General features: G+C 51.6%; 1 protein-coding gene across 4 annotated transcripts; it reads right to left on the bottom strand.

Annotated features, from left to right (window-relative positions):
- Positions 1 to 3,903: 3,903 nt before the first annotated feature.
- Positions 3,904 to 20,809, bottom strand: C2CD2L (C2CD2 like). Of its 4 annotated transcripts, none has more exons than XM_033205426.1 (15): positions 13,827 to 13,965; positions 12,565 to 12,739; positions 11,745 to 11,840; positions 11,266 to 11,385; positions 10,985 to 11,095; positions 10,774 to 10,890; positions 10,568 to 10,679; positions 9,994 to 10,102; positions 9,257 to 9,321; positions 9,040 to 9,167; positions 8,776 to 8,950; positions 7,946 to 8,047; positions 7,684 to 7,820; positions 7,308 to 7,593; positions 3,904 to 5,000 (listed from the first exon to the last, which is right to left on the bottom strand). In XM_033205426.1, exons 2-15 carry the CDS (start codon positions 12,730 to 12,732, stop codon positions 4,789 to 4,791), a joined length of 1,938 nt encoding a protein of 645 aa, XP_033061317.1. In that variant the 5' UTR covers positions 12,733 to 12,739; positions 13,827 to 13,965; the 3' UTR covers positions 3,904 to 4,788. The 4 variants fall into 4 exon arrangements, with proteins under 4 accessions (XP_033061317.1, XP_033061314.1, XP_033061313.1 ...); XM_033205423.1 differs by lacking the exon at positions 12,565 to 12,739 and adding an exon at positions 20,673 to 20,809 and having other exon boundaries at positions 3,913 to 5,000; positions 13,827 to 14,853; XM_033205422.1 differs by lacking the exon at positions 12,565 to 12,739 and adding an exon at positions 20,314 to 20,405 and having other exon boundaries at positions 3,913 to 5,000; positions 13,827 to 14,853.
- Positions 20,810 to 20,813: the final 4 nt, after the last annotated feature.

The raw sequence follows: 20,813 nt of genomic DNA, 5'->3' as shown, positions 1-20,813 counted from the left end.
CCCCATCAGTGGGCCGGGTGTCGTGGCTCACGCCTATGATCCCAGCACTTTGGGAGGCCAAGGCGAGTGGATCACATCAAGTCAGGAGCTCAAGACCAGCCTGGCCAACAGGGGGAAAGCCCATCTCTACTAAAAATACAAAAATTAGCTGGGCATCCTGGCGGGCGCCTATAATCTCAGCTACCCAGGAGGCTGAGGCAGGAGAATCGCTTGAACCCAGGAGGCAGAGGTTGCAGTGAGCTGAAAGCTGAGATGGCACCAGTGCACACCAGCCTAGGCGACAGAGCAAGACTCTGTCTCAAAACAAAACAAAAAACCCATCACTCAGCCCAGTGGCTGAAACTCAGTAAGGGTTCAAGACATACTTGTTAAATAATATACCTCAATAAAGTTTGTTAAGATTGATATTTTAAGCCGGGTGCGGTGGCTCACGCCTGTAATCCCAGCACTTTGAGAGGCCGAGGCGGGCGGATCACGAGGTCAGGAGATCAAGACCATCCTGGCTAACACAGTGAAACCCCGTCTCTACTAAAAATACAAAAAAATTAGCCGGGCGTGGTGGTGGGCGCCTGTAGTCCCAGCTACTCGGGAAGCTGAGGCAGGAGAATGGCGTGAACCCAGGAGGTGGAGCTTGTAGTGAGCCGAGATTGTGCCACTGCACCCCAGCCTGGGCAACAGAGCAAGACTCCGTCTCAAAAAAAAAAAAAAAAAGATTGATATTTTATTGCATTGTAGTTTTCTGTATCTTCTAATATAAAAATAAACCTATATAATTTGTATAATCAGCAAACATATTAAATGTTCAATATATATAAAATAAAATTTAAAATGCTATTAAGATAGTAAAGTCATACTTGTGCATAAATTTTGGTTTTTGGTTTTAACAACAGTGAGTTATAACTTGGTCCCTATTTTAAAATAGGGTTTTGCCGGGCGCGGTGGCTCATGCCTGTAATCCCGGCACTTTGGGAGGCCGAGGCGGGTAGATCATGAGGTCAGGAGCTTGAAACCAGCCTGGCCAACATGGCAAAACCCCATCTCTACTAAAAATACAAAAATTAGCCAGGTGTGGTGGTGGGCGCCTGTAGTCCTAGCTACTCAGGAGGCTGAAGCAGGAAAATCATTTGAACCCGGGAGGCAGAGGTTGCAGTGAGCCAAAATCACACCCCTGCACTCCAGCCTGGGCAACAGAGAGAGACTCTGTCTCAAAAAAAAAAAAAAAAAAAAAAGTTTTAAAAAATGTAATTCAAAAGTAACAGAATATATCTTACCAACTTTATTCATTCAAAAATGCATATAGTAGTACTTCACGAAATGCCAACCTCATTTTAATTCAGATTTACACCACTGAAAATAGCTTTTAGCTTTATTTAGCAAATTTATGAAGAAAAAGTTCATTCACAGAGCTGTGTAAACTCAAACATGGGTTACAGAGCAAAAATTTCAGGATTGCTCTGGGATCCATATATATGTTTCCAAAATTTAAAGCAGTGTCATGCTGTCTAGCATAGTTTACTTCTATCTCAATCTGCTTCTCTTGAAAACAAGCCACAATTTTGGCTGGGTAATTCAGACATATCCCAAGATTTGTTCTTTAAAAGCTGCCACAAAAACTGAAAGCATAATTCATACTCATTAAAAGCTGTGGATCTCTTCTGAAAGTGTGAAATGGATTAAGTTGATGAAAATATGTTTCGTATTTTTTTCATTCATTTAAAAATTCCCTATTTTTGAAACGTGATCAGGCTCTTCTTCACTAAAGTATGTCATTCCATGGAACTCTGGGCAGCTCAGCACTGGAAGCTCAATACAGATTCCAGTTGCCATCTACTCAGTCCCCAGGTCTTGTAGAAATCTGAATACCTGTTCTTCTATCAACAAAAGTTTCTTGTGCAATCACAAGTTCATTGTGTTTGGCTGTCGTGTCATACTGGTAGAAAAACTGTTCCTCTGTGAACCACTAGAGTTACATTTCTTAGATTAGGGGAAACAGCTTGAGAAATCTCTCTGAATTTTCATGACCTAGAATTGAACATTTCACTATGTAAAAATCAACCAAATCGATGTGTCCATCAATGGAGGATTGGATAAAGAAAATGTAGCAAATGTAGTGAGTGATAAAATGCAGTTTATAAACTCCAACTTGACTTTAATAAATTAAATTCCAAGCTATCACACTCACACAGCAATGAACATCATGATCACCTCCTAACACACACACACACAGTGGAATACTACTCAGCCATAAAAAAGAATGAAATCATGTGTTTTCCAGCAACATGGATGGAACCAGAGACCATTATCCTCAGTGAAATAACTCAGAAACAGAAAGTCAAATATGGCATATTCTCACTTATAAGTGGGAGCTAAATAATGGGTATACATGGACATACAGAGTGGAATAAAAGACATCGGAGACTATGAAAAGTGAGAAGGGGAGGAGGGTGGGGGTTGAAAAACTACCTATTGGGTATGATGTTCACTATTTGGGCGATGTGTACACTAAAAAAAGCCCAGACTTCGCCCCTATGCATGCAATATGTGCATGTAAGAAACCTGCACTGGGCCGGGCGCGGTGGCTCACGCCTGTAATCCCAGCACTTTGGGAGGCTGAGGCGGGTGGATCACTTGAGGTCAGGAGTTTGAGACCACCCTGGCCAACATAGTGAAACCCTGGCTCTACTAAAAATCCAAAAATTAGCCGGGTGTGGTAGCACGTCTCTGTAATCCCAGATGCTCGGGAGGCTGAGGCAGGAGAATCGCTTGAACTGGGGAGGCGGAGGTTGCAGTGAGCCAAGATCGCACCACTGCACTTCAGCCTGGGAGACAGAGTGAGACCCTGTCTCAAAAAAAAAAAAACCACACACACACACACACACACACACACAAAGAAACCTGCACTTGTGCCCCCAAATATATAAAACTAAATTATCTAATTGAAAAAAGAAACAAGTATCTATACTCTCCTTTCTTCCCAGATATCTCATATTTGGTTAACAGTGTGGACAGGAACATGGGGAATAGTAACAATTTCCACATGCTATCTACCCAAAGGCATGTGCCCTAAACACCCTGAGATGTACGTAGTCATAGGATGTCAAGGCTGGAAGTGAACTGAATGATTATCCAGGTCACCTTTATTTTAGAGATGAGGAAGTTGAGGTCCCCAAAGGAGAAGTCGCTTGCTCAAGATCACTTGGTTTGTTTGTGGCAGACTCAGTTTTCTTGCTTCCTGGTCCTGCATTCTGCCCAATATCCTGTAGCAGCTTACCTGGTTCAAGTCCTGTATAAGATCCCAAGCACAGGAACCAGGGACACAAGAGTTTGCTAGGATCTATCAATCCCTGAAATTTGCCCACATTTCAGAATGAGAGCTTTTCTATGTTGAAACACTTCTAAGACTTCCCCCTCCCAGTTTCTTCTGAGGCAACAGTTAACACTCAGCACTTCATTTACTTCTCATCCACAGCCAAATGATAGCTATGACAACTGAAGTTCCCATTTTACAGATGAGAAAACTGAGGCACTTAGAGGTTACATAACTTGCCCAAGGTCACACAAGTAATTAGAGGAGCTGGGACTCAAACCCAGGCAGGCAGTCTAGTTATAGGGTCCAAGCTCTGATCTCCATTACATCCTAGAAGCAGGAGCCTGTTCCAGAAAGGGGAATGAAGACTAACCTGTACTAGTCGATTGACTTTTTTGCTACAATTTCACACTCCAGAGCCTCCTGTCTCTTCCATCCTTTCTCTGCATGCCCCTTCTTCCCTGCAGGAACTTCTTCGCAGATCCACAATGTGTGTCATCTACCCAACCTCATTATCCGGGCCCCTGTCTCTCATCCTCCCACACCATCCATGTCACAGCTTGGCTGCCTACTGCCTTTCAAAGGATAACCAGTTGTCCAGTTTATAAACTCCAATTTGACTTTAATAAATTAAATTCCAAGCCATCACACAGCAATGGACATCATCATCATCATCTCCCAACACACAGAGGTGCAGCCTTGCGTGGCTCCATCATCACAGTCTTTAAATAAAGCCCCTAAAGCCATCTCTCTGGGGAAGGCTTCCCAGCAGGCTCCCGGCTCCCTCCTTCCCACAGAGCCACTGCTCACAGAGAAGGCATCAAGTACAAAAAACGGTAATAAAGGGGGAGGGAGGGATGAGGAGCAGGAAGGGAGGCAGAAAGGTGGGGAGTACCTGCCCCCCATCCCGGGCCGGCCCTGCTGTCTGTGAGCTGCCAACATTCTCAGAGGCAGACACTGGTGCTGGTCTGAGTGGGGACCTGAGGGAGGTGTGGGAGCCCCATCCTGAAGGGAATTACCCACCCTCCTGGGACAGAAAAGAAGGGTCACCTAGGAGAGATGCCCTCTATCATCTGTTCACGGAGGGTCCTAAGCCACACATATAAATAGAAAAGAGAATAAATAAGGGAGGAAGGGTCAGCTGAAGAGCTGAGCACCCTGGGACTCCACTCAGGGACCAGGCTCAGCAGGAGGCAAACGCTTCTGGGGAATGCCCACACATGCCAGACAGGGCCCTTCTCTCCCTCCCAGCCACCAGTCCCTCGTCTATGTCCTCGGCAACGGGTGCCCATCTCTCATGTGCTTCCCGTTCCAAATATCCTTCCAACCGCCCCGTGGCCCAGGGTGGACAGGGCTTCCTAGAACCCAGAGGACTTTCCTGGCCCAGGCGCTGGAGATCCAGGAAGGGGTATGGAAGGGGAGGTGGGGAATGGGCTGAGAGAACTTGTGCCCTTTCCTAGCTCAGGAAGTGAGGAGGATCCTCAGAGCTGGGGGCTGGGGTTACCATTGGCCTTGGGTTTGGATTTGAAAGAAAAGCGCTTGATAAGGCGGCGAGAAAAGCTGCCAGCCTTCTTTCGGACACTGGGCGTGGCCGTTGCGTTGGAGAGGTCATCGTGTGATTGGCTCAGGCCAGCTTCCTTCTGTCGAGGCCTCCGGCGGAAGATGAGCTTAGTGCCGCTGCGCAGGAAACTCACTGCAGGGGAAGAGGGGAAACTAAGGCACAGAGGGGCACGGGGTGGGGTGAGATGGGGCAGAGACACGACCGAGAATGGAGGGATCGAGGATGTGGACAGGATCAGTCCCGTGGCCCAGAAGCCAGGCTTCCTCAGGAAAAAAAGCAGAAACATACTTCTCCAAAAGGCTTCGTGGAAAAAAAGAAAAAAGAAAACGAAAGCATAAACAAACATGTGCTTTATCCTTCCTGAGGCAAAAATCGTGGTATTTGTGGAGATCTGTGTACACTCCTAACTCTGCCTGCAAAAGAGTTATCACGGGGCTGGCTGCTTTGTGAGGACAAACTGGGATTGGGCCTCTTTCCTACGGGAAGACAAAAGCTACCAGAAGGTACTCCCAAAAGCCTATAAATCATGAAGGGAAAGGTGGGTTGACACTGACTTGTTAACTGAATTCCAGGCTGTGAGCAGGAAGTGGTGCATCTAGAAACTTCAAAGAGGTAAATTCAGAATCAGTATAATGAGCAAGGTGCCCACCCAGCAGGCTTTGGAGGTAGAAACCTCATTATCTCAAGAAGTGATGCAGGCTTAAAAAATAGATCCATCCATGGTTGATAGTCTCACTGGTAGAGGAATGAATATGTTTTAGGGTGAGCCTCTCAACTTTTAAAGTTAGAACTACCACCACTGGTAGAACTACCACCACTGGTAGCAAGACAGGCTGTGGCCTATCTTGCTGCCAGAATGACAATCCAAGGGTTGGCCTGGGGTAGGATTTCTTTTTTTTTTTTTTTTTTTTTGAGACGGAGTCTCGCTCTGTCGCCCAGGCTGGAGTGCAGTGACTGGATCTTGGCTCACTGCAAGCTCCACCTCCCGGGTTTACGTCATTCTCCTGCCTCAGCCTCCCGAGTAGCTGGGACTACAGGCGCCCGCCACCTCGCCCGGCTAGTTTTTTTGTATTTTTTAGTAGAGATGGGGTTTCACCGGGTTAGCCAGGATGGTCTCGATCTCCTGACTTCGTGATCCGCCCGTCTCGGCCTCCCAAAGTGCTGGGATTACAGGCTTAAGCCACCGCGCCTGGCTGACCTGGGGTAGGATTTCTTATACTCATGGGGGAGACGGTGCAGAATGAAAGGGAAGAATTTTTTTTTTTTTTTTTGAGACGGAGTCTCACTTTGTCATCCAGGCTGGAGTGTGGTGTCATGATCTCGGCTCACTGCAACCTCCGCCCCACCGCTTCAAGCAATTCTCCTGCCTCAGCCTCCCGAGTAGCTGGGAATACAGGCGCCTGCAACCAAGCCTGGCTAATTTTTCTATTTTTAGTAGAGACGGGGTTTCCCCATGTTGGCCAGGCTGGTCTTGACCTCTTGACCTCGTGATCCACCCACTTTGGCCTCCCAAAGTGCTAGGATTACAGGCATGAGCCACCACACCGGACCACGGAAAAATTTTTTTTTTTTTTTTTTTTTTTTGAGGCTGAGTCTTGCTCTGTCGCCCAGGCTGGAGTGCAGTGGCCGGATCTCAGCTCACGGCAAGCTCCGCCTCCCGGGTTCCCGCCATTCTCCTGCCTCAGCCTCCCGAGTAGCTGGGACTACAGGCGCCCGCCACCTCGCCCGGCTAGTTTTTTGTATTTTTAGTAGAGACGGGGTTTCACTGTGTTCGCCAGGATGGTCTCTATCTCCTGACCTTGTGATCCGCCCTTCTCGGCCTCCCAAAGTGCTGGGATTACAGGCTTGAGCCACCGCGCCCGGCCTTTTTTTTTTTTTTTTTGAGACAGGGTCTCACTCTGTCACCCAGGCTGGAGTGCAGTGGCACAATCATGGCTCACTGCCTCAACCTCCTTGAACCTCAACCTCCCAGGCTCAAGGAATCCTCCCACCTCAGCCCCCTGAGTAGCTGAGATTACAGGTGCATGCCACTATACCAGGGCAATTTATTGTATTTTTAGTAGAGATGGGGTCTTGCCATGTTGCCTAGGCTAGTCTTGAACTCCTGTACTCAGGTAATCCACCTGCCTCGGCCTCCCAAAGTGCCAGCGTGAGCCACTACGCCCTGCCTGGGAATAAATTTTTATAATTTTTTTTTTAAGGGCAGGAAAACTGGCACTTAGACTCAGGAAGAAAGAACAATGGAGGTAAAGGGAAATAATTTGGCATCCCTTCCTATCACAAGCATGTCAAATCTAGGCCAGGAACCAAGGCACCAAGTTCCCTCCTCTAGGCTAGCTTGGCTGAACTAGGCTGGGAACTCCGGCTGTCTCTTAGGGGAGAAGAGAAGGCACCCTGTATAAAAGAAGAGATGAGGGGCACCTGCCAACGTCCCCCTACCTTTGTGATCCTTGAGGCTGCGGGTCTCCAGGGCACCAGTGGACCCCGTTTCCGACTCAACGTCATCCACAGATGGCCTCTCAGAAATGTCCGAACGGGTTGTCTCATCTGCTTCCTGGACACTTGTGGGACTAGAGAGGGCATCTAGGGGTCCTGGAGACATGGCTGGTGGGTCTGAGGGAGGTGAAGAGGGACCTCCGCTGGTCCCTGCATCATCCTGCATTGAGGCTTCCAGGGATGCTGCATAGCCCAGGGATAGTGCCAACTCGTCCTGAGCAATGGGCACCTGGCAAGAGGGACGAGTTTAAATGGGCAGGAGTACCGACTCATTAGGGCTTTCTCCCCATCCCAGCTCCTCTCCCCAGAGCCCTGTTACCTTGGAAACACCGGAGATGATGAGAGTGCTGCGCTTGGTGGGTGTCTTCTTGGCCGCCCGCCCGCTGGGCTCTGTCAGCTGGCGAATCGCTGTCTCTGCTACAGGGTCCAAGCCATTGGAAAGGTGGCTGTCCCCTGCTGGGGGTGCAAAGGATGGATAACCTGACTTCTCCCTGGCTCTTTCTTGGATTGGAACTCAGAGTACTTTTTAATGCTGGGGTACCAGGGCCAACCCACACTCATGCACCCCATTCCCCACTCACGGCTGCTGCTATGGGAGGCATTGCTGGGGCCACTGCTCTCACTCAGCACAGTCGTCGTCTTCTCGGTCACCTCCACCTTGGACGGGGAGCGGGAGGGGGAGTCTGGTGGGTGGGGGAGGGTCAGTGAGCTGGGAGGTGCTTCAGAGTGGCCCCCACCCCTACTGTCTTTGTTGAGATGCAGACTTTGGGTGACTCAGAGGGCAAGAATGATTGAGGGGTGGTTAATCACAAGGGTGATTAAGAAGATGCCGTGGGGACTAAAAGACACCCCAGGAGCTAATGGGAGTGTAGGAAAGTGCCACAGGGCCTGCTGAGGGTGTGGGGAGATGCTATGAAAATATGGAGGGGGGACAGTGGGGGTACTGGGGTCCCCTGAGGTTGGGGCAATTCCATGGGGGCCCCTATAATGGCCGAAGTACCATGGGGGCCCAATGAGTGGGGCAGAAATGCCAGAGGCCTCTGGGTTTGCTGGAGGAACCCAGGGGGTACTGGAGGGCTGAGGGTAGCAGGATGGACAATTATAGTCAGCTAGGGCTAAGGACACCTGTGAAAAGCCAGAGGGGAAGCTGGAAGGTGGGAGTGCAACAGTCCTGTGTGAGGAGGGGCATGAGGATCCAGAAGGGTGGCAGAGTGAGAGGAATTCCTGGGGAAATGGCAGAAGAGAAAGTTTGAAAGAGACAAAGATTGGGAGGAAGATGTGGTAGGACTGGAATAGAATGAAAACAGGGGGAGTTGGAATTAAGGCTTTCTCTCCTCTTTCACTGTCCCGCCTTGGGTCTGCAGTCCCAGGCCCCTGGTTAGAGCTGGGCTCCCAGGCTCCTTCTCTTTACCTAATTTGCCATCTATACGGGGCCGGGACTGGACGGTGGTGACTGTGGTGACAATGGTGCCATCGGGCATGATGGTCCGGTCAAGCTCAATCTTCTTGGTAGGTGTGATGCTGGGGCGTGGGGTGGAGGAGGTGGGAGTACCCAGGTTCCGGGGAGAGCCCTCCTCGTACTGAAGCTGCCCAGGGGTGGGAGAGAGAAGAGGCAGAGCCTCAGAGACTGCCCATCCCCTGTGTCCTCCCACTCCCCCAGGGGTCAGCTTCTTACCTCCACTGCCATGGTGGCTGCTGGTCCCAGGGCTTTCGCTGGCCCTGGGGTGAGTGGGCACACCTGTCTTCGAGAAAGTGGTCTGGAGGGGGAGCCCACAGGCAGTGTGGCCTGGCCTAGGAGTTCGGCTGGGAAAAGGGATGGCACTGTGAGCTGGGCCCATGGCCAGGCTCCACTCTGCACCCACCCAGGGGTGCCCCTCCCGCCCCTCACTCACTGTCTCCACAGCTGCTGCTCCTCAGCACTTTGAGGGTCAGCTCCCGGCTCTGGGGGCCCAGATCCCTGTGGGACAAGAGGAGATGGGGCAGGAAGGGGAAGATTAGCAAGCTGAACCCACACTTGAGTGGATCACAGGCCAGAGGCAGAGCGCTGTGTACATAAATAAAACGGCACAAATGCTCCAATCCCAAATTCTCTCTCATCCCAAGAGAAAGGGACAGGGCCTGAGTGGGAACCATGCTCCTCAGCTGTGCATTCACATCCTCCCTGGCCCTGCTCCTCCTGTCTTGCCAGTCTCTCAGTTGCAAGCCACCCTCTTTCATTGCTCCAGCTCTTCCCTCTGCTGAGAATACTTTCACACTCTGATGAAATCCTACTCTTGCTCTAAAGTGTGGTTTAAATGCCATCTCCTCCATGAAGCCTACTCTGATCTTTATTCCCTCATGGGAATTAATCTACCCCCGACCTAGGCACTGCAATGGCACATTATATAAACCTCAACTGGAGCGGTTATACCATCTTCTTTGTTTACACCCGTCTCTGCCTCAAGCGTGTCATTGACCCAGGGGTGGGGGTCAAGTCTGTATCCCTAAGACCCACACCAGGACCTGGCATACAATAGGGGCTCACACCAAAGGCTACTGAAAACAAGAGCTGATTCCTGCAAGGGCTGTGCTGGAAAGGTTTGATCCTTTATGCTCTGGAGCATGGGGTCAGGGCAGAGTTACTCCTTACAGTGCCAGGTCTTCTGTCCACTCCACCTCGGGTCCAGCCCTCGCGGGCTTAGTCCACTTCTGCTGCATGGGGTTGTCAAGTTCAGCTACACAGCACAGTTCCTCGGTGCCTGGGAGGAACCAGAAGTTAGAAGATGCTCAGATCAGGCCGGGCGCGGTGGCTCAAGCCTGTAATCCCAGCACTTTGGGAGGCCGAGACGGGCGGATCACGAGGTCAGGAGATCGAGACCATCCTGGCTAACACGGTGAAACCCCGTCTCTACTAAAAATACAAAAAAACTAGCCGGGCGAGGTGGCGGCGCCTGTAGTCCCAGCTACTCGGGAGGCTGAGGCGGGAGAATGGCGTAAACCCGGGAGGCGGAGCTTGCAGTGAGCTGAGATCCGGCCACTGCACTCCAGCCCGGGCAACAGAGCAAGACTCCGTCTCAAAAAAAAAAAAAAAAAAAGAAGAAGATGCTCAGATCAAAGATGGGAAGTCACTGCAGAATAACGAGGCTGTACCCTTTGCAGAGAGGCAGAGAGCACCTGCAACCAGCCATAGCCTTGGCAGTCCCGCAGCCACTTCTAGCTCTCACCTTCCAGCTCATTTCCCAAGTGAGATGCCCGAAGCTGCCGTAGGAATAACCGGGTAGGTCTGGGAATGGCTGGCTGAGCCTGGGGCAACATGGGTGGCTTCTCACTGGGTACCTAAGAACAGAAGAAGGTCCAAAGAGCAAGAATCCTGACATAGCACGCTGGGAACAAGGTGCATGCAAATCTTTTACTTTGGGTACCAACTCACCAGGCCTCCTGGGGCAGAGCACGCCCTGAGGTTGACCATCATGGCTGGCTGGGTGCTGACTATGGCATCCTTGATCAGTTCCTCAATTGTGGAGAGCTCTACTTGTTCCTCACCTCTCTGCAGAGAGGAGAAGGGAACAACAAGGAGGTGGATCCCCCACCTCTGCCTCCCTCCCTGTTCTGCCTCTTCTCTGCCACCCCTGCCTCCTTACCTCCCTGGCCTGCAGCTTGGGAAGCACCGTTAGGCTGAGATCTGGGCGATCAGTGAAGGCCCATGATATGAGCAGCCCCTCACCAGGGATTTCCTCCAGGTTGACTTCCAACTACGGACAGGAACAAAGTGACTGGACTGACTTGCCCCATTTCCCCCAAGGACTCCTAATTCCTGAGGACCCTCCCTTCCTGAATTCCATCCCAGAGAGGAAACAAATGGAAGAAGCCGAGCCAATGGAACCGCCCCCTGCCCAACTCAGTTTCCCACATCCCCTTCTACCTGTGTTGGTGGCAGTGTCAGAGTGACGTGGTAGGTCTCCATGGAGACGGCAGCGGGGGACTGCTGGGTCACAGAGACTGGGAACCGCACCTCCTCAGCAGAGAGCTGGCAACGCAGCACCTGAGACCCGCGAGGTGGGTCAGATGTGGGTCAGGTGCTTGCCCTACTTTGTCCTGCCCTATAATAGTTCAGCAGACCCCTCCCCACTTCCATTTTCCTAGAGACTTCATGTTTTCAGGATCATAACTCCCTAAAAGAATCAGATAAACGCCAAAAACTCCTCTCCCCAGAAAAATGCAGATAAACACACATCCAACATTTTGCGCATAACTTCAATGGGATTCTCAGACTTCCTGAAGTCAATCCTTAGATCCATAAGGCATTCACAGACTCCAGGTTAAGAACCTCTGGACTAAAGGGAGCCCTTGGGATCAGTCCTTTTTGGACCCCAAAGACAGCAGTGTCCATCAGACCCTTACCATGGTATGCTCAGATTGGTCTACGCAGGTCACATGACTGATGCTGGCTCTGGGTGGGAGTTGGGGCACCTCCTCAAAGGCGATTTGGATGGAGCTCTGAAGGAGTAATGTGGGCACAGGATCAGGTTTCTGGAGCTGCCCCCCACAGGGCTGGACTGCTCAGTTGCTGGCTAGACTCTGCCATTGCGGAGGCCTCAGCTGCAGGCTGGCTTCTGGCCCCTCCCTGGCTCAGGGCTTTAGGACAGGAGGTAGTCCCCTCAAAGCCTGCCTCTCCAGGGACCTGTAGCTGCTAGGAGTCACTGAGCAATGGGGCGTTAGTCCACCTCAGAGGCTAGATCACCTTGAGCTGAAGACCCTGGTTTCCTCCTGGAATACCAGGAGCTTCCTTCTTCTCACCACCATCCCTTTCATCCCCTACCCTACACCTAAAAAAGGTGTACATAGAAAAAAGTTAAGGTGCTGGTCGCCACCTATATATAATAGCTGGGCAGAGAGGGAAAGGGCTAAGCCACGGGTAAAGGTGGTAGAGCCACCTTGTCCAAGATAAGAGCTGGAGAAATGAAGCTAAGCCTTCTTCCAAATAAATAGGATGTGGAGGCTCAAGAGTATGATGCTTCATATTCTTGGAGATGAAGACTAGCATGGCCTTGGGGATCTGTACCGGGGGACTGGGAAAAGATACAAGCTCAGAGGACTCAAGAGTCCAGGGGCCTGGCTAATTCCTCAAGGCAGATAGCAGGAAGGTATTAGAGAGCAGAAAGCTGCTTAGATCTCAAAAGAGCTGCTCCCTAATTCTTCCACAGTAATGGAAGCAACCTACCACAGCCCCACCTGGATGGAGAGCAGTGCGGACACAGAATTGAGGAAGGAGCACAGAATTGGCTGGCAACTCTTCCTTGGGTCTTGAGATGGAAGAAACAAATCCACAGGGTTCATTTGCCTGGCAAACCAGGGGAAGCCAACTCCTTTGCTCTGGTAGCTGTCTCATTCAAAGGCTAGGCCAAGGAAGATGAGGAGATAGATGCTTGAAACCTCAATCTCCCCACCCTCTGCAAGGGAGGCCAATGTCCAGCTGAGTCAGCTATCCTAGGGAGTTGCTTCTGACCAAAGGACAAGGTACAGGGAGAGTTGGATGAAGAGGTGGGTGCAAGGTATTAACTGACAGATGCCATCTGGCTTTCAGCCCGCCAGCTGGACAGAGGAAACAGAGCAATTTCTTGTGGCCATTTCTGTTTCCAGGCATCTGGGGAACTAGTAAGGTAAAGCCTCCAAATTCACAGTGACTGGAAAAAGAGAACCCTCTGAGCAAGGAGCTGATGGACTGTGAGAGCAAGGAGAGACTGCTGGGCCAGGATGGGAGGGAGCTCCAGAAAAGAGAGACTTCTACCTCCCACCTTATCTCCGTCTCATGACCACGCTTCCTGCCCCACTTCCTGGGAGGCCAGATGCCCATGGTGCAATGGGAGGAAGTAGGCTGGACTGGTTTGTCACTGACCCTCAAGGGGCAGCTGCAAGCTCATCTACTGGTAAGGGCACTGTCAATCTGCTCTCCACCTGAACACTCCCCCACCCCCCAACGAACCACAGGCCAGCATGGAAGATGTGTTTGACTGTAGCAGTGAAATTACTGTGGGGTAGGGGAGTGATTCAGGTTCCTTGGGGATTTGCCTGACCACACCAGGGATTTGGGGCATGAAATGTTAAATGGGTGTGGTGGCATGAGAAGCAGGCAAATTCCTTCTACAGGTGCACCTGTCTCCCACGCCCCAACACAACCAGCACCCAGACAAGGCGGAAGTGCCCTCAAGCACAGGGATTAGCGTTGCTATGAGAACAGCAACTTGTGCATGGGTTTGGAGCCAGAGTACCTTGCCCACAGAAATGGAGGTCTGGGAACCCAGTTGGATTTCTACAACCCCCAGCCTTAGCGGTACGGTGCTTTTCTCTGATCCGGGAGGGGAAGAGAAGCCATAGGGTTCCCCCGTTAATGCCCACTCCCAACTGGCCTCCTAGCATGAGCAGTCAGTCCCTCCCCTGGAAGGAAAGGCTGAAGGGACCACCCAAGCGCTTGGTGCAACTCACCCCGTTCCTGCAGGCCTGCTCGTTCAGCGCTCGCACCCAAGCCCGTTGCCAGTTCTCCCGGAAAGACTTGAAGGCGAAGAGTGACGCCAGGAGGCCCCGGACTCCTGGTTCCTCGGCGGCGCCAGCCCGAGTCGCCCGCAGCCGCAGCAGCGAGCGCCACACGCCCAGCTCCCGCAGGGAACCCGCGGGTTCCCCGGCTAAGGCGGGTCCCGGGCCCCGGTCCCCGCGGGCCCGCGCCAGCCACAAGCCCCGGGCATATTGCAGCAGCCAGGCGAACACCGTGAGCAGCGAGGCTGCGAAGAGGATCAGCAGGGCCACCCAGCCCACGTCCCGCTGCCCCCAGCCCAGATCCATGCTCTGCGCGGGCTCCGGTCCCGGTCCCGGCTGAGGCTCAGCCGCTACCCCGGGGAAGCATGGCCCGGGCTCGCCGCGGGGCGGGGGCGGGCTCCCCCGGGGCTGGGCGCGCAGGGTCGGGGGCTCTCCGCGGTTAAGTGCCCAGGACTAGTGTGTGCCACAGAGCGAGGAGAGGAGGTCCTCGGGGGTCGCGACGCCGGGGTCTCTGTCTCCGTGGTCCGGGTCCCTTCTACCTTGGTCAGCAGTCGGACCCCAGTTAGTCGCCGGTCAGTGCCCGACTCCTCCCACCGCTCGGGCCCCGCCGGACCCGGTAGAGGACTGGTCTGCAAAGACCCTGGGGCTCGCGGGCCGGCACCGGCTCCGGGAGGGCTGCGTGCGCAGAGCTGACACTGACAACACCGCCGGCACCCCGCCCCCACCCGCCCTTAAAGGAGCCGCACCCGCGCCGGGCGGGGCCACGATAGCCTGGCGCTACCTCGCTGGAGGAGGGCGGGAGGGCGAGCAGCCAGCGGAGGAGGTTCCGGGGTTGAAAATAGGCGGGATCTTTGATCACCTCGCCCCATCTTGCAATCGCGGTGCTCCCACACTCAGCTCAAGGCAAGAGTAACTTCACTTACCTAAGATCCTGCCTTTGCTTTCCTCTGTGCTTGTTAGATTTCCACAGGTCGGACGCCTGTGAGGTTAAGAAGGAGGTGACCCCTGTGGAAATCACCGCCCCTTTCTCCCAACACCCTCAGACTCAGCGACTTCTAGCTTCCCATTTCCTGGGGGAAGCGAGGCCCAGGCTAAGAAGGTGCAGAACATCACTCCCAGATAGAAGTGTCTGGCAGAGGTTCAGCTGATGTCAACAGAGAGAAAGCAGAACCTTAAGCTGGGAGAGGTTGCGAGTAGAACGCCGAATTTTGAATTCCCCCCACCATCATCACCCTCCTTCCTCTTGGAGCTTGGACCCAGAAATAGCCCCATTAACCTACTTGCCCGTGTAGGTTTGTTCTGGAGATTCCCAAGCCCAGGCTGTGTGTCTGTTTTTAAAAATAATATATTTCCATAGTAACAGCTCCTGCCTATGGAGCACGTGCAGAGGGGGTGGTAATGACAGGGGAGCTGGCAATGTAGCACTGGACTGAATAGATTCAGCCACAAGACCTTGCCACTCCAAGTATGTGATATCCCAACAAGATCCCAAGAAATGGTGCTGTAGGTATACTGCCCAACCTCGGGCCTCAGGAGCCATCTTTTCCTAGACTCAAGGAGTTGATTCAACCTCTGCAGGACTGGGGCTCATCAATGCTTGCTGAGGACAGGGGAAGGAAATACCTGCAAAAGGATTCAAAGGAATCCTGTGGGAATTCACGTTCTCCCAAGAGCCCCTTCTTCATACATGTGGGAAGGTCTTTGGCACACAGTCCCTTTCTTAAAGAGGTAGGATGGAAAGGTGTTAAGTATCTTTCTCGCAAACCCAAATAGTTGTCTGAGGAATGAGCACAGGAAAATAAGAGAATAAACAATGCCTTCTAAAGTGTGAGGTTTGGCCGGGCGCGGTGGCTCAAGCCTGTAATCCCAGCACTTTGGGAGGCCGAGATGGGCGGATCACGAGGTCAGGAGATCGAGACCATCCTGGCTAACACGGTGAAACCCCATCTCTACTAAAAATACAAAAACGAGCCGGGCGAGGTGGCGGGCGCCTGTAGTCCCAGCTACTCAGGAGGCGGGAGGCGGAGCTTGCAGTGAGCTGAGATCTGGCCACTGCACTCCAGTCCGGGCGACAGAGCGAGACTCTGCCTCAAAAAATAAATAAATAAATAAATAAATAAATAAATAAATAAATAAATAAAGTGTGAGGTTGCAGGGCTAGGTAGAACCTGACAGGTCAGCAACAGGTTTGTCTGAGCCAGAGGAGGTGGTGGGGTAGGCTGGGGGTCCCTGGATTTCCCTGTAAGGAATGATGGGGAGAGGTGGGGATGAATGAAGTAACCTCCTGTGGCCTGCCCATGTACTGTCACTGGGCTGCCAAATCAGTGGAGATTCCTAGAGTCTGGGTTTCTAATCTCAAAGGGAGGAGAAGGCATGAAATCAAGGGAGGAGAGAACTCAGGGCCAGAACCCAGGGATGCAGGAGGAAGCTGTCAGTGGGGAGAGCAGTTAGGGTTTAGGGGAGCAGGTTATGCAGGAAGTTGTCCAGGTAGAAGGTTTCCCTATGAAGACCCTCTTCCCCCAAGAATCCTTCAGGAACCCTCAGAACCCCAGTGATCTCCATTCTCCGACTTCTTTGATTTATTCCCTTAACTTTTCCACTGAGTGCTTGGTCCTATGCTGCCAGATGCTGCTTCACAATTCAGTCTTACATGAGTCTCCCTAGTTAGTCCTCCCTCTTTTTTTTTTTCTTTTTTTGAGACAGAGTCACTGTTGCCCAGACTGGTGTGCAGTGGCGAGATCTCAGCTCACTGCAACCTCCACCTCCTAGGTTCGAGTGATTCTCCTGCCTCAGCCTCCCAAGTAGTTGGGACTATAGGCATGCGCCATCATGCCTGGCTAATTTTTGTTATTTTTGGTAGAGACAGGGTTTCACCATGTTGGCCAGGCTGATCTCGAACTCCTGACCTCAGGTGATCCTCCCGCCACTGCACCCAGCCTAGCCCTCCCTCTTCCATCCATTACTTGGACATCTAGCACTTCCTTCATTCTGCTTCAGAGTCTAGCTGATTGTTTATATGTCTGCTTTTTCCATTCATCAGGAAGCTGCCTAGGGCTGGGAACCATGTCTTAGTCATCTCTCTTCCCTCAAATTCAACCAAGATGCTCTAAATATGCTGAGGTAGACTCCTTGGGGACAAGCAACTACAATTATATCAGTTTGTATCCTCCACCGTACTGAAGAGCTTCCTATGCACATAGTAGGGATTAACAAACTTTGTAATTTTAAGAAGTCTAGGCCGGGCGTGGTGGCTCAAGCCTGTGGTCCCAGCACTTTGGGAGGCCGAGGCGGGCGGATCGCGAGGTCAGGAGATCGAGACCATCCTGGCTGACACTGTGAAACCCCGTCTCTACTAAAAAATGCAAAGAACTAGCCGGGCGAGGTGGCGGGCGCCTGTCGTCCCAGCTGCTCGGAGGCTGAGGCAGGAGAATGGCGGTAAACCCGGGAGGCGGAGCTTGCAGTGAGCTGAGATCCGGCCACTGCACTCCAGCCCGGGCGACAGAGCGAGACTCCCTCTCAGAAAAAAAAAAAAAAAAAAAAAAAGAAGTCTAGCTGGGCACGGTGGCTCACGCCCGTAATCCCAGCACTTTGGGAGGCTGAGGCGGGCGAATCGCGAGGTCAGAAGATCGAGACCATCCTAGCTAACATGGTGAAACCCCGTCTCTACTAAAAATACAAAAATTAGCCAGGCGTGTTGGCGGGTGCCTGTAGTCCCAGCTACTAGGGAGGCTGAGGCACGAGAATGGTGTGAACCTGGGAGGCGGAGGTTGCAGTGAGCTGAGATGGCGCCACTGCACTCCAGCTTGGGCTACTCCATCTCAAAAAAAAAAGGGGGTCTAACAGAAGAGGATTTCTATGCCATTTCTGTCTTTTGAAATATCATTCATGCCATACCAGTGGAATGGGAAATCCTGGGGCTTGCTTTTAATTAACAACTTTTTTTCTAGACTAAGAGAGGAGAGGTGGGAGGAAAAGGAAAAAGATGATTCAGCTGTCTGAACAGAGCCACAGATAGAGTCTTGCAAGTGTCACAGCCCCAGACTATACAGAGGGGTCTCATTGTCTTTGTGGCACTATGAAACATTTTTGGGACAGGCTTTGTCTAGCAATCAGATTTAGTGGATTGACCTTGCTCATTGGGAGCCACTCAGGGCTACTTAGAAGAGATGTGCATCTCAAACACTGTCTGCTCAGTCCAGGGCCACTGACAAGTCAGCTGGTCTCTGAATTCTAGGGCCTGTTTCAGCATTCAGGAAAATGCTTTGAACTTTTACCAGGAAAGGCACACAACTTCAAGTGAAGCCAAAAATCATGTGTTTGTTTCTCCTTCTGATTAGTCTGATAATCAACTGGGCCTTTACCATCATGGGAACAAAAATACTCAGATTATCTGACAAGCATCTTAGTAACCATTTTCTGATGGTAACTTGTATATGTGGATGATGAATCCTTAGTATCTCTTGTCTTTGATTATGTCCTCCCGCCCTCCCCAGGAGGGTGATGGTAGGGAGGGCTAATGATCTCGGGAGAAGAAAGAGACAAAGCTTCCCAATACCGGGCTGGGAAGGAAGATTTATTAGGATTGGCCTCCTAATAAAAAAGGAAATAGATACAGACTGGCTCTCAGACCTCCAGGGAGTCTCAGTATCCTCATCATCAACAGGATAACTGAATGCTGCCTCCTCTGGGATCCCACAAGCTCATCCTTTCCACCTGCTTCTGGCGTCTCACTGTCGCCGCCTGTGAAAGGTCCTTCTACTCTTATAATCTACTGAAATGATACTTCTGTTCCTCAAGACCACTTACTGTGGTCACAACTGATTGCTCCCTCCATATGCACCTCAGTGCTTCTTTCAGACTCAGCCTCATTATGTGTGATGATGCCTGCCTTGTACACAGATGTCTGTGTTCCTAGCCCCATGGGGACACCCTGTGGAAGAGAAAACACTTGCCTCCTGGGAGTTTCTAGTTCAAGAGGGGCACACGTGCATACACACAACACACACACAGAAAAATAATAGCAGTGGGATAAGTACTGAAAATCTGGTGGAATACTAGCAAGTACATTATGAGAATTTATGTATTTTATACATATCTGGGTTTTTGTTGTTAATTAGAGCCATTTTCAAGTAGAAAAGCCATTTCACATCTGAGTTTGTTTGTTTGTTTGTTTGTTTGCTTGTTTTGAGACAGAGTTTCCCTCTGTTGCCCAGGCTGGGGTGCAGTGGCATGATTTCAGCTCACTGCAACCTCCATATCTCGGGTTCAAGCGATCCTTCTGCCTCAGCCTCCTGAGTAGCTGGGATTACGGGCATGTGCCACCACGCCCGGCTAATTTTTGTATTTTCAGCAGAGATGGGGTTTCACCGTGTTGGCCAGGCTGGTCTTGAACTCCTGACCTCAAGTGAGCCACCCACCTTCACCTCCCAAAGTGCTGGGATTACAGATGTGAGCCACCAGGCCCGGCCTCACATTTGATTTTGAGGGAAAAAAGGAACTATCTTCAGCTTAAAAAGAGTCAATATGACCCTGACTCCTGGAACATGCCATAGAGGGAAGAGTGGACAAAGTGCTAGGCTATTGGAGTCCTTTCCCTAACTCACTGGTGGTGACTTCCTCTCTGACGAATGGAAATCATTTACCACCTAAGAGCCTGTGGGGGAATGAAAGGTAATAAAGATGCTGGTGGCCGGGCGCGGTGGCTCAAGCCTGTAATCCCTGCACTTTGGGAGGCCGAGACAGGTGGATCACGAGGTCGGCAGATCGAGATCATCCTGGCTAACACCGTGAAAGCCCAGTCTCCACTAAAACATACAAAAAAAAAACTAGGTGGGCGAGGTGGCGGGCGCCTGTAGTCCCAGCTACTCAGGAGGCTGAGGCAGGAGAATGGCGTAAACCCGGGAGGCGGAGCTTGCAGTGAGCTGAGATCCGGCCACTGCATTCCAGCCTGGGCGACAGAGCGAGACTCTGTCCCAAAAAAAAAAAAAAAAAAAATGCTGGTGAACTGGCTGGGCGTGGTGGCTCAGGCCTGTAATCCCAGCATTTTGGGAGGCCGAGGCGGGCAGATCGCCTGAGGTCAAGAGTTCGAGACCAGCCTGACCAAAATGGAGAAACCCCCGTCTCTACTAAAAATACAAAATTAGCCGGGCGTGGTGGCGCATGCCTGTAATCCCAGCTACTGCCTGTAATCCCAGCTGAGGCAGGAGAATCGCTTGACCCTGGGAGGTGGATGTTGCAGTGAGCCGAGATCGCGTCATTGCACTCCAGCCTGGCCAACAAGAGCGAAACTCCATCTCAAAAAAAAAAAAAAAAAAAACAGCTGGCTAATTGTTGTTTGCAGGGGAACAGGCCAAGCAAAATGCACAGCGACCTGCAGAGGCCAAGCAAAATGCACAGTGACCTACAGGAAGAAACCTGACTGGGAGTTCCTCAGACTCACAGGAAGTCAGTTGTGGGTCTGATTCCTCTGCCTTCTTAGCTCTTTTCAGAGCCTCAGCCTGGAAATCTCCGTCTCCTCCTTGTGGGCGCTAAGTACAATGGATCCTGGGCCAAGCTTAAGTCCCGAGTTAAATCCAAGACCTGAGGGTACTCCCAATCCCTGAGTGAAGTGCTGCGCTGGGTTGCCGGGCAACTAACTGCTACAGCTGGTGCAGAAGGTGGGTGGGATGCTGAGAAAAAAATACAAGGATCGAGGACAAGAAAAACAGAGTGGGAGGGGCTTTTCAAGGATCTACGCTTCAGAATTTACACCATCCTTCCAAATCGTAGCTGCGTTTCCGGGAACTGAGTTGTGTTTACCTTGGCTTCTGACTATGTTGGCAACAGGTTTCCTGCAAGGAACAGGCGCGGCTCTACACCATCGTCCCTCCTCCCCACCCCCTGCCTTTCAATAGCCATTTTCCTGAAGCCGGAGGCATCCCAGATTAAGGGCAAGGTACG

This window comes from Trachypithecus francoisi, unplaced genomic scaffold, assembly GCF_009764315.1.
Source record: "Trachypithecus francoisi isolate TF-2019V2 unplaced genomic scaffold, Tfra_2.0 Lachesis_group8, whole genome shotgun sequence".
Lineage (NCBI taxonomy): Eukaryota > Metazoa > Chordata > Mammalia > Primates > Cercopithecidae > Trachypithecus > Trachypithecus francoisi.
Note: the sequence above shows the minus strand (reverse complement) of the source record. Positions and strands in the feature narration are given on the sequence as shown.